The following is a 10,210-nucleotide window of genomic DNA, read 5'->3' on the forward strand; positions in this document are numbered from 1 at the left end:
AGAAAAACAAAGATTCAGATTTCATGTTATTTTTAAACATTTTCTATTGAATTATGACCAATACAAAATAAATTGTGTATGATTGTCATGATTGGTTGGTAGTTAGGTTTGAGCAATATAGTAATTTCATAAATATGATCTTATTTTTAAATGAAGAGTGTTAAGAAATGTTTCACGCAGAATTACCTTCCTGAGATAGAGAGTACACAGCAACTGTTTCCATATCAGTCGCTAAAACAATCACACTCTTTCAAATGAACTCATGCGCAAGCACACATAAGTAACCCAAAAAAAGGAGCATCAGGCATTTGTATTTAGGAAAAAGAGTGACAGCAGGAAAAGTGGGAACAGCCATAAAAAACAAAAAAATAATATTCCAAGGTTGTTCCATCATAATAAATTTGTCTTTGTTTCTTTATGTCGTTGTTACTTTGAATTGAGGAGAATGAGAGATTAAAAACACTAAACATGGTCAACATATCAAAAGTAGAAATACCCGAGAAAAATGATAGAAAAATGTTTGACGGACATCTATAAAGTTTATCTGTGTCTCTCGTGTGCTGGACTGCTGGCCCAATCGAAACACGCTGTGAAGAAAAACATTTTTATTATCTTGGGGCATGCCTGGCATGCGGTCAGTCCCGACCTTGTGAGCGCAACACTGGCGTTCAACAATGAATGGGCGGGTCTACCGCATTCTCAGCTTGCGAAGTGAAGTGTGGCAAACAGCAGATGACTAAAATGCTCAATTCTCTTATCTTCCTAGAGTACTGTTTAAGGAAGAGTCATTTTCTCCACCAGTTCGAGTCCTTTTCAGTTTGACAGACACAAAATCATGGCCCATCGCGGTCGCGGTTTGTTTACAACAGCGACCTTCCTAAAATCACGCCCTGCAAATAGAAACGTGTGTCGCAGGCTATGGTGCAAACCTTCGTTAACAGAAATGATGACATTGAAATTTATTCTTCACATTCTTACAGCATTGGAAAACGTCAAGAATGTCAGTGTCATGTTTGTCCTCCTACAGAAACCCTATTAAAACAAAAAATATATTTCTCTAACATTTTTTAAAAAGCTCCAGGGAGCCACTACGGTAGTGCTAAAGAGCCGCATGTGGCTCTAGAGCCGACGATTGCCGACCCCGGTTAAGGGTGTAGTCTGCCTTTCGCCCGAAGTCAGCTGGGATTAGCTCCAACAACATTTACGAGGATGCGCGGTACGGAAGATGAATGAATGGATACTTTTCATCAGAAAATCAGTGCTTAGAGTCAGAGTTTAAGCAGTAATATATTTTGCTACAATGTCATCACGCCAAGTTTTTAGATTAATCCCGACAAAGGAAGTGAAAGGAGCCGAATGGGAACGCCTTTGCCAACACAAACAAGGCGGTTCAGTGTGGAACACAGTCGAGTGACTTCAGCTTATTTGAGGCTGCTTCACAGTGAAAACAGGAGTGTTAAGGCATGATAAATACACGGAATGTATAGCAACAGATTGCTGCTGACTTTAAAAATGATGAATGACTGACTGATAAATAAAAAATAAAAAAAAGCACATTCTGTCAAACATGTTCCACGCTCATTATGTGTGCACAGTAGACACTAATATCATCTCCGGGGGGTATTAGAAAAACTTGCAAATGAGAGTTTGAGTGCATGGGAACACACCCCTCACTCACTCTTTCTGGTGTGTGTGAAAGGAGCGGGACGCCCATTCCCAGAAGGAAACATCTGTACATTCCAGACTGCTTGTGTAAGAAAGATGGAGAGTAAAAGAGCCTTCTCCTCTGCTAAAGTCCTCAGCAGATCAAATGATGGAGGGCAAAGACCCTTAATCGATGAGCCGATAGTTCGCACATTAGACACTTTGTGTGCCTGGTCAAACCTGCTTCCCAAAGAGTTACTTTCCTCTCACTTCCCGTCCACGAACATCACCTCTAAGATGATAACAAAGAAGCGAGAAGGCGTTCTAACCTGACCTTCGCCGTGTCTATTAGCAACAGACTCCTGTTCTCTCTGCTACCTTTTGACAACACATGGTTTTAATTGGAATTGTGTGCACACACACTCGGCGAAGGCACACTCGAGCTACAGTGCTCCTCACAAAACACCCACAGCACACATATGGTTCTGTTTTTCTAACGGTGTGGCCAATGATCTAACCGCTCCTTATATGGCCCGTCTGGTGCCACTTATTCTTGAGCGCCGAGCGCCGACACACGCTCGGAGAGGAAAGAAAAACCAATCGTGGAAAAGATACTTATCCGGAGAAAAGGGAGAAATCTCATGGTAATATTAATGGGTGTTAAATGACGGAGAGTGAATAATAAAAAGCCGCAGTTTGGAGTATGTGCAGTAGTTCTGGTCGTATACTGTAAGCGATCAGATTTACGGCATCAGGGTGGCGGAGTGGTCAAAGTCTCCATGAGAGGAGACCAGCGCTCCACTAACCCACTAAACACAGACTGTTCTGTGGTCGCTTTCATCCGTCTTTCCCTTTGCTGCTGCCTCATCCTTTCTTTCCACTCTCCTTGTTTTCCTTGTTCGTGTTGCTTTAACGTATTTCACGAGTTAGACGTTCAAAGATGAGGGATTGAAAATGCAGGGCAAATTTTAAGATACCCCCTTTTTCCATTTGTATCTTGGATTTTTACCTCATTGTTTTTTCTTCAAGGTTTTGATAACTTACAGTGGTGCTTTGACATTGGAATGACTTAAAATAATAGTTTCAATAGGGAATATTGGTTTGATAAATAAGTAAAATGAAGTCAGAGGTTGGTCAAGGAAGAAATTCCTTTTGTAAATCAAGGTATCTCACAGTTCTGAGATCATGGTTTTCAATCCCAAGCTTTCCATGTTGTCCCCGTGCCTACGTTGTTTTTTCTGCGGGATACTCGCGTTTACCCGAAAACACAGTCATGGCGGGGCTGATTAAAAAGGGAAAATGCACCTAGGATTTGACTGGAAATGAGATTATTGTACTTTTTGCATTATTCAAAAAGTAACCTGCTTACTTTACCTTCTCGGTTTCATAAAAAAATGACAAATACAATGCAGCAAATTGAAAATACTTCCAACAAAATAAGAGGCAATTATTAGAAAATCATCATATGAAACCCTATTATAGGCCTCAATCAGTTTCTTTTAGTATTTAGCCCATCATTCACACACCATGTTGGAGAGGATGAGGAAGAACTACACACCCGCTAAACAAAGACGTTTGGTGTATGTAATTCTTAATATTTAATTCAACAGCTTAGTTCCAAACACTCTCTGCTCCTCTCCAGAACATTCTGTCCATTTTTCCAGCTGCTCCTGCATGCACTGTCTGGTATCCAGCTGGAACACATAGGGCAGCTGTGCGCAGCGGTTTAACACACTCGCTCGAATCAAGCCTCACACGCGCGTCCTCGCGTACACGGGCAGGCACACACGATGACCATGTCAAAGACACGTGCAGGAAGAATGAAAGTAAACTGCGCTGCTGTCATGTGTTCATTGGACACCGTTACTGGGAAATGAAAACTGTGCCTCCTACTTCCATTTTATAATTTGACATATGGAATGAAAACAATCAGCCTTCAGGTGATAAAAATAAACTTTGAATACTTCCTACCACGATAAACAACACACAAAAATAATCTCTACCTCAATTATCTGTTACTAAGAAAATTATATTGACTTAATATATAGCATTTTTGTCAACCACTTCGGGACGATTATTGTTTTCTATGTAAATATTAAGTTGACGCAACATTGATGTTTTCCTTTTATAACTAAAGAAATACTATTTAATACAAATGACAGGAAAGGAATTTCCCCCATGAAAACAGTAATGGGACCATCATGGAAAGAATTGAGGTTAATTTCACATCTTGCTTCCGATATTGCAAATGGAAAAACAACGGTTATTAATGTGACATCAAAACAAAATTTTTCGCTTGTAGTAAGTGCTGGCTCGAGTGAAACATCTGCAGCTCACTTAGCTGGCGCTTTTTCCAAAGCTTGTCTATTACAGACTCGGAGGTTTTTGAATTTTGTTTCTTTTCACTCCGTGATCATTTTTAATAATAATAATAATCGGACATAGGCTTTGTCATCATCATTGACTCGACAAAAAGCCTAATTGTCATCATACCCAGAAACTGCGTATGACGAAATTGGTAATTTTAGGCGCCACTCTAAGAGTCAGCTGAGTCCACGAGCATGGTTATGGACGCACTGTGTCGGGAGCACCTGCTTGTGGCTCCCCGCTTTCTCTAAAGAGGTTCTGGCGCCGAACTACTGGGCGAGCTCCAGTTGAATAGAGCCAGTGGCTACGGCTGGAGTTTAGCTTCGCTGTTATCTGGCGCACTTGACTTGTAACCACTGCATAGGGGTTTCTAAATCAGCGAACGTACAAGAGAAAAATTAAAGCGTACAAATTAACGATAACACACGCGAGGACATTATCACTCTTGCTTGATTTGCAGCATTGTTGCGTATTTTAAATCATATATCTTTCTATATTTTCTGAGATCCAGGTTTCAATCCCAGGTTCGGACCTTCCTGTGTGGAGTTTGCATGTTCTCTGCGTGGGTTTTCTCCGGGGTACTCTGGTTTCCACCCACATCTCAAAAACAGGCATACTAGGCTGGTTGAACACTCTAAATTGACCCTAGGTATGAGTATGGATGGTATTTGTCTCCTTGTGCATTGTGATTGGCTGTCCAGTAATTCAAGGTGTGCCCCGCCTGGTGTCCATCGTTGGCTGGGATAGGCTCCAGCACCCATCGCGACCCTTGTGAGGATAAGCGGCACGGAAAATGAATGAATGAATGTTCTTTTGTCAAAATCTTTGTATGTTTAAATCATGAGGGTGCATTGAGTTTTCTCTTGGCGTCAGTGGTAAGGGGAAAACGCATCTGCATTAGTAAACTACGTGCTTTGAGATTGAATGTCTACCTATCAAACTATATTCTTAGTCATTGAATTCAATACCATATAGTGCAAAGCATTGTACATTCTTTTTCATCCTTTCAGCGGTGCATTCATTTTTCATGTGTAATATTAAGGTGACTCACAATGTCCCCCTACCTCTATTTACACAAATGGATTCTCTTGAGACTACTTTTGTCATAATAATAGTCTACAAATAAAGACAACAAACAGAAATACCCATTATACATGAACAATTCATGCCATTCTACAAGTAACTGTTGACTGTAAGTAGGTCTGTAAACACCTAGTGGCTCCATTAAATAGATCTAGACCAAGGGTGTCAGACTCGGGTTGGTTCGCGGGCCGCTTTAACGTCAACTTGATTTCACGTGGGCCGGACCATTTTAGATATAATATTTAGATATTTTTTTTATAAATGGATTAAAAGAACTGGATTAAAAGCCCTGAATATTAGATTTTTTATAGATTTAAAAACATGTTTATTTGAGCTTTTTTTTATATTTTTAGATTTTACAAAATGATTTTTGAACTAAAAACACAGAAAAAAATTGTTAAAAAATTACAATTATTGATTTAAAAGGGGGAAAATCAGGAAATGTAATATACATCTATACTCTTCATTTTAATTTGATCCTAAAACAAAAGGTCGGCACTCATGATTTACTTTCCCGGGCCACACAAAATGATGCGTAGGGCCAGATTTGGCCCCTGGGCCGCCACTTTGACACATGTGATCTAGACAATCCCATTTAAAGACAATTAGTGTTACATATTTTTGATACTTTAGGATGGTTTAATTTTTTTTCCCCTTTCAATCTCTGCATTTCACGGAGTGATGTTGCTATTATTTTAGCAATGTCCTCATGTTATAGTGTGTGTGAGTGGTACATGAGATACTCAAACGTAATTGAGATGATAAATTCATTTGGGCGAGGGAGGCAGGGTGTGTGTCTTTATGTGTGTTTCTCATTGCCATAGCAACCTCACAAAGTGCTCTGGAGCACAGAATATTCGACAAAACAGATTATTTCCAAGGACTCCATTTTCATAAACGCTTTATGTGGAAATACTGATGTGGTGTGTCCTGCTTTTCATGTTTGGCAATTTGGTCGTTGTGTCCGGAGGAATGACAAGTCAGAGCAAGAAGCCTATCTTAAGCAGCGATGCCCAATAGGTCAGTTGCAATCAACTGATTTCATTATTATTCATAATAACCTAAAATAAATAATTGACGTTGACATCACATATTATTCCTGTTGTTTCAAAATGAAATATATACTTACTTGAACAGGCATCAACACCCGCTTCAGCGCCACCATTTTAACACGTCCTTTATTTTTATTTCAAACTATGCAGAAACCTAATAAGAAATCTATGCGTTTCCGCAATTTTGCAATGCATGACCATCGTCTACACCACATGTATCAAAGTGGCGGCCCGGGGGCCAAATCTAGCCCGCTGCATCATTTTGTGTGGCCCGGGAAAGTAAATCATGAGTGCCGACTTTCTGTTTTAGGATCAAATTAAAATGAAGAGTATAGATGTATATTACATTTACTGATTTTCTCTCTTTTAAATCAATAATTGTAATTTTTTAAATCCATTTTTCTGTGTTTTTAGTTCAAAAATTATTATGTAAAATTTAAAAATATATATTAAAAAAGCTAAAATAAACATTGTTTTAGATCTATAAAAAACTGAATATTCAGGGCTTTTAATAGAGTTCTTTTAATCCATTTATTAAAAAAAATCTAAATATTATATCTAAAATGGTCCGGCCCACATGAAATCAAGTTGACGTTAATGCGGCCCGCGAACCAACCCGAGTCTGACACCCCTGGTCTACACCTACACCCACATTTTGAATGAAATTTAATCATTATCATAATGCTGCCTGACTTCAAGGTGTACACAGGATAAAAACCCCAGAGATGATTCCACAGAGTCCAGTTAATCACTTTTATAGGTGGCTTTTTCTGGTGCCTGTTGAATGAAGTCTTTGTGTATATATGTTGAAAGTTCAAGTTAAATGAGAGTAGGTGGTTTGAAGGGAAATAAATAATTGACAACATGTGTCTTACGTCTGCTCAGAACAGAATGTTCTTAATGCAGAAGCAGTGGAGAGTGGCAAGCTGATCCACACCACAAAGTCCAGTTTCACTTTTCTGGTGACTCGCTAAAGCTTCACTCCAAAGTACCACAAAAAGACATGCATGCACACTAAAAAAATAGACTTTGGCGTCATGACCTCTAATAGAGGGCTAAGTCGCTCAAAAAACATGACTTGAAAAGAATGTAAATTCTAATTTCATGCAGTTTCAAGCCACAATTTTCCAATCTGTTTAAACAGCGGAATTTTAACTAAACCGCCAGTCCGGTGCCACAATGCATATTGTACACTTTGTGCTGAATAACCTTTATAAATATTCTATATTAGAGTCCATCCTACAAAAAAGTACATTCAAATAATAATGGTAATCTTCATTAAATTGGAAATTGGCATTTTGTTCTGATTATTTGAACACAGATGAATATTTTATATGTACATAAACAGCAGCAAATTTTCACAATGAATCTTTTCTGTCATAATTTGCTCTGTTTGTCATTATAGGCATTTATATGCATGTAAAATAAACAAAGATATTTTTTATAGTAAATCCTAATGACTTGACGTCTATTTCATTTGAGTGAAAGAACATGTTTCAGTGCCCTTGACAAGCACAGGTGTCCAATCCATTCATTTTCCATACCACTTTTTCTCACAAGGGTCATCCAATCCATTTCAACTAATTTAAAATGGATTGAACATTCATAGCCATCAATGGCAGGCATGAGTTAAGATGGAGTTTTCCTCCCATCTTTGGGTCTGTCCCATACAAAAGACACTTTCACTGACCTACACGATCATGTTGACGTTACTACTGTCAAAATAATAAATATATATATAAATCAATATGGCAGCCAGGTGGATAAGTGGTTAGTGCCTCGGCCTCACAATTCGGAGGTCCTGAGTTTGAATCCAGCTCGGTCTTCACTGTGTGGAGTTTGCATGTTCTCCCCGGACTTGTGTGGGTTTTCTCCAGGTACCCTGGTTTCCTCCCACATCCCAAAAACATGCATGCCAGGCTGGTTGAAAACTCTAAATTGCTCCTAGCTATTATTGGTTGTCCATCTCTTTGTGGCCTGCAATTGGCTGGCCATTAATTCAGGGTGTCCCCCCCACCTGGTGCCCGTCGTTGGCTGGGATAGGCTCCAGCACCCCCTTGTGAGAATAAGTGGTACAAAAAAATGAATGGATGTATAAACCGATATTAGCCGAATGAATACTGCTATGTTTCGTACAGAAGTATAACTGGTTTAATGACACATGTGGTATATTGTGAAGCAGTGATGAGAAGGATCCAAGTGACGTTCAGGTAAAAAGTACATTTTGATGATGATAATGATGCAAGTGACGTTAGCGTAAAGAAGTACATATTGATGATGATAATGATGTAAGTGACGTTCAAGTAAAATTGTAAATAATGATGACGATTATGATGCAAGTGACGTTAGAGTAAAAAGGTAAATATTGGTGACGATTATAATGTAAGTAACGTTCGAGTGAATAAGTATTGAGGACGATGATCAAGTGACGTTCGAGTAAAATAATGATGACGATAATGATGCAAGTGACAGTAAAAAAGTAAATATTGATGATGATAATGATGCAAGTGACGTTCGAGTAAAGAAGTAAATATTGATGACAATGATGCAAGTGAGGTTAGTGTAAAATAGTAAATATTGATGACGATTATGATGCCAGTGACGTTTGAGTAAAGAAGTAAATATTGATGACGATGATAATGATGCAAATGAGGTTAGAGTAAAATAAGTAAATATTGATGACGACAATGATGCAAGCGACGTAGAGTAAAAAAGTAAATATTGATGACGATGATAATGATGCAATTGAGGTTACAGTAAAATAAGTAAATATTGATGACGATGATAATGATGCAATTGAGGTTACAGTAAAATAAGTAAATATTGATGACGATAATGATTCAAGTGTCCTTCAGGTAAAGAAGTAATTATTGATGACGATAATTTTTGACTAAAGAAGTACATAAATAGACAGTAATACTTTGGATGTCCCTGGAAAGGAAATTGCTTTGTTTGTTTGTGTCAGCCATTGGTCTGCCTAGAGAATTATGAAGTATTTAGGCGAAATGAAGTGGAATTGTAGATGCTGGGACTTACAGTACAGCGGTGTGCATGGGAATCTCAGCCGCTCCGGGGGCCCTCTCCAGGCCGGCGTTGGAGCAGTTGACCACGCAGCTGTGCTGGGGCCCCACCGGAGCGCAGCTGCAGTTCATCGGGCAGGGCGTGCAGCTCCTGCCGGCGGCCGTCTGTGAGCCCAGGCTCCACGGCTCCAGGCAGCACAGGGCCACCAGCAGGCTGGAGAAGAAGTAGAAGCTTGCCCCGCAGACGCCATGTTTGCGCTTGGTTACAGTCGCTCCATTTCCACAAGGCATAGCTCACTCACATCGCATCGCCTCTGATGGTTGAAGTCCTCTCAGGCTGGGAAGGACCAAAGAAAACACACTTTTTTGCCCTCGGATTTCATGTGAAGACAGCGTAAAGATAATAAAAAGAAAGAAAAGCATCCGTTTTTGGACGATCGGAGCTGCGCAGATTTTTTAACAAAGTTCCTTCAAGTTTTCCCGAGCGGCTGGAAAATAACGGAGCGCCTCCACCAAATGTTTCCTTGAAGAGAGGGGGAAAAAGTTTGGGAACTTCCTCCCTCTTCCTCCTCCTTCTTTCTCTTTTTTTCCATGCACTTCTGCAAACGACCACTGAACGATCCAGACATTATTCCTCTTACTTCGAACACTTTATTTAGTCAAAAGACACATTTTAGGCTATTTCACGCCGAGCGTCGTCGAATTTAAACACTGTCTGCAGCTCGATTACACGTAAAAGCAGCCGATCTAGATCAAATAAAATGAAATACAACCTTTCTTTGAAGAAGCGATCTGTTCCTTAAACTAATCAATCTATATTTTGCTATTGCAATCCCCAAAATTAGAAAACCACCTGTGGGAGACACGTTGTAATCGAATCGTCGCTTTTTTTTTTGCCGATGAGCATCATGGGAGTTGTAGTATGTCTACAACAAACAATTCTATTATTTTCATGTCAACAAACACACAAAGAATGCATAGTCATAAAAATGCAACACAAATCTGATAAAAAAATAGCAATCACTTGTACACTGCTGAGATTTT

The 10,210-nt window shown here is 39.4% G+C and overlaps 1 protein-coding gene across 3 annotated transcripts in view; it reads right to left on the reverse strand.

Moving 5' to 3' along the window:
* pkd1a (polycystic kidney disease 1a) overlaps positions 1-10,210 on the reverse strand; it is a 51,727-nt gene extending 41,517 nt beyond the window's left edge. For 2 of the 3 annotated variants that reach the window (XM_077605637.1, XM_077605635.1), the window contains exon 1: positions 9,183-10,210. In XM_077605637.1, coding sequence (XP_077461763.1) covers positions 9,183-9,457 — 275 coding nt within the window. In that variant the 5' untranslated portion in view covers positions 9,458-10,210. The remainder of the gene's footprint in view (positions 1-9,182) is intronic. The other variant, XM_077605636.1, reaches the window with a different exon arrangement.

Source organism: Stigmatopora argus, chromosome 7, assembly GCF_051989625.1.
Source record: "Stigmatopora argus isolate UIUO_Sarg chromosome 7, RoL_Sarg_1.0, whole genome shotgun sequence".
Classification (NCBI taxonomy): Eukaryota; Metazoa; Chordata; class Actinopteri; order Syngnathiformes; family Syngnathidae; genus Stigmatopora; species Stigmatopora argus.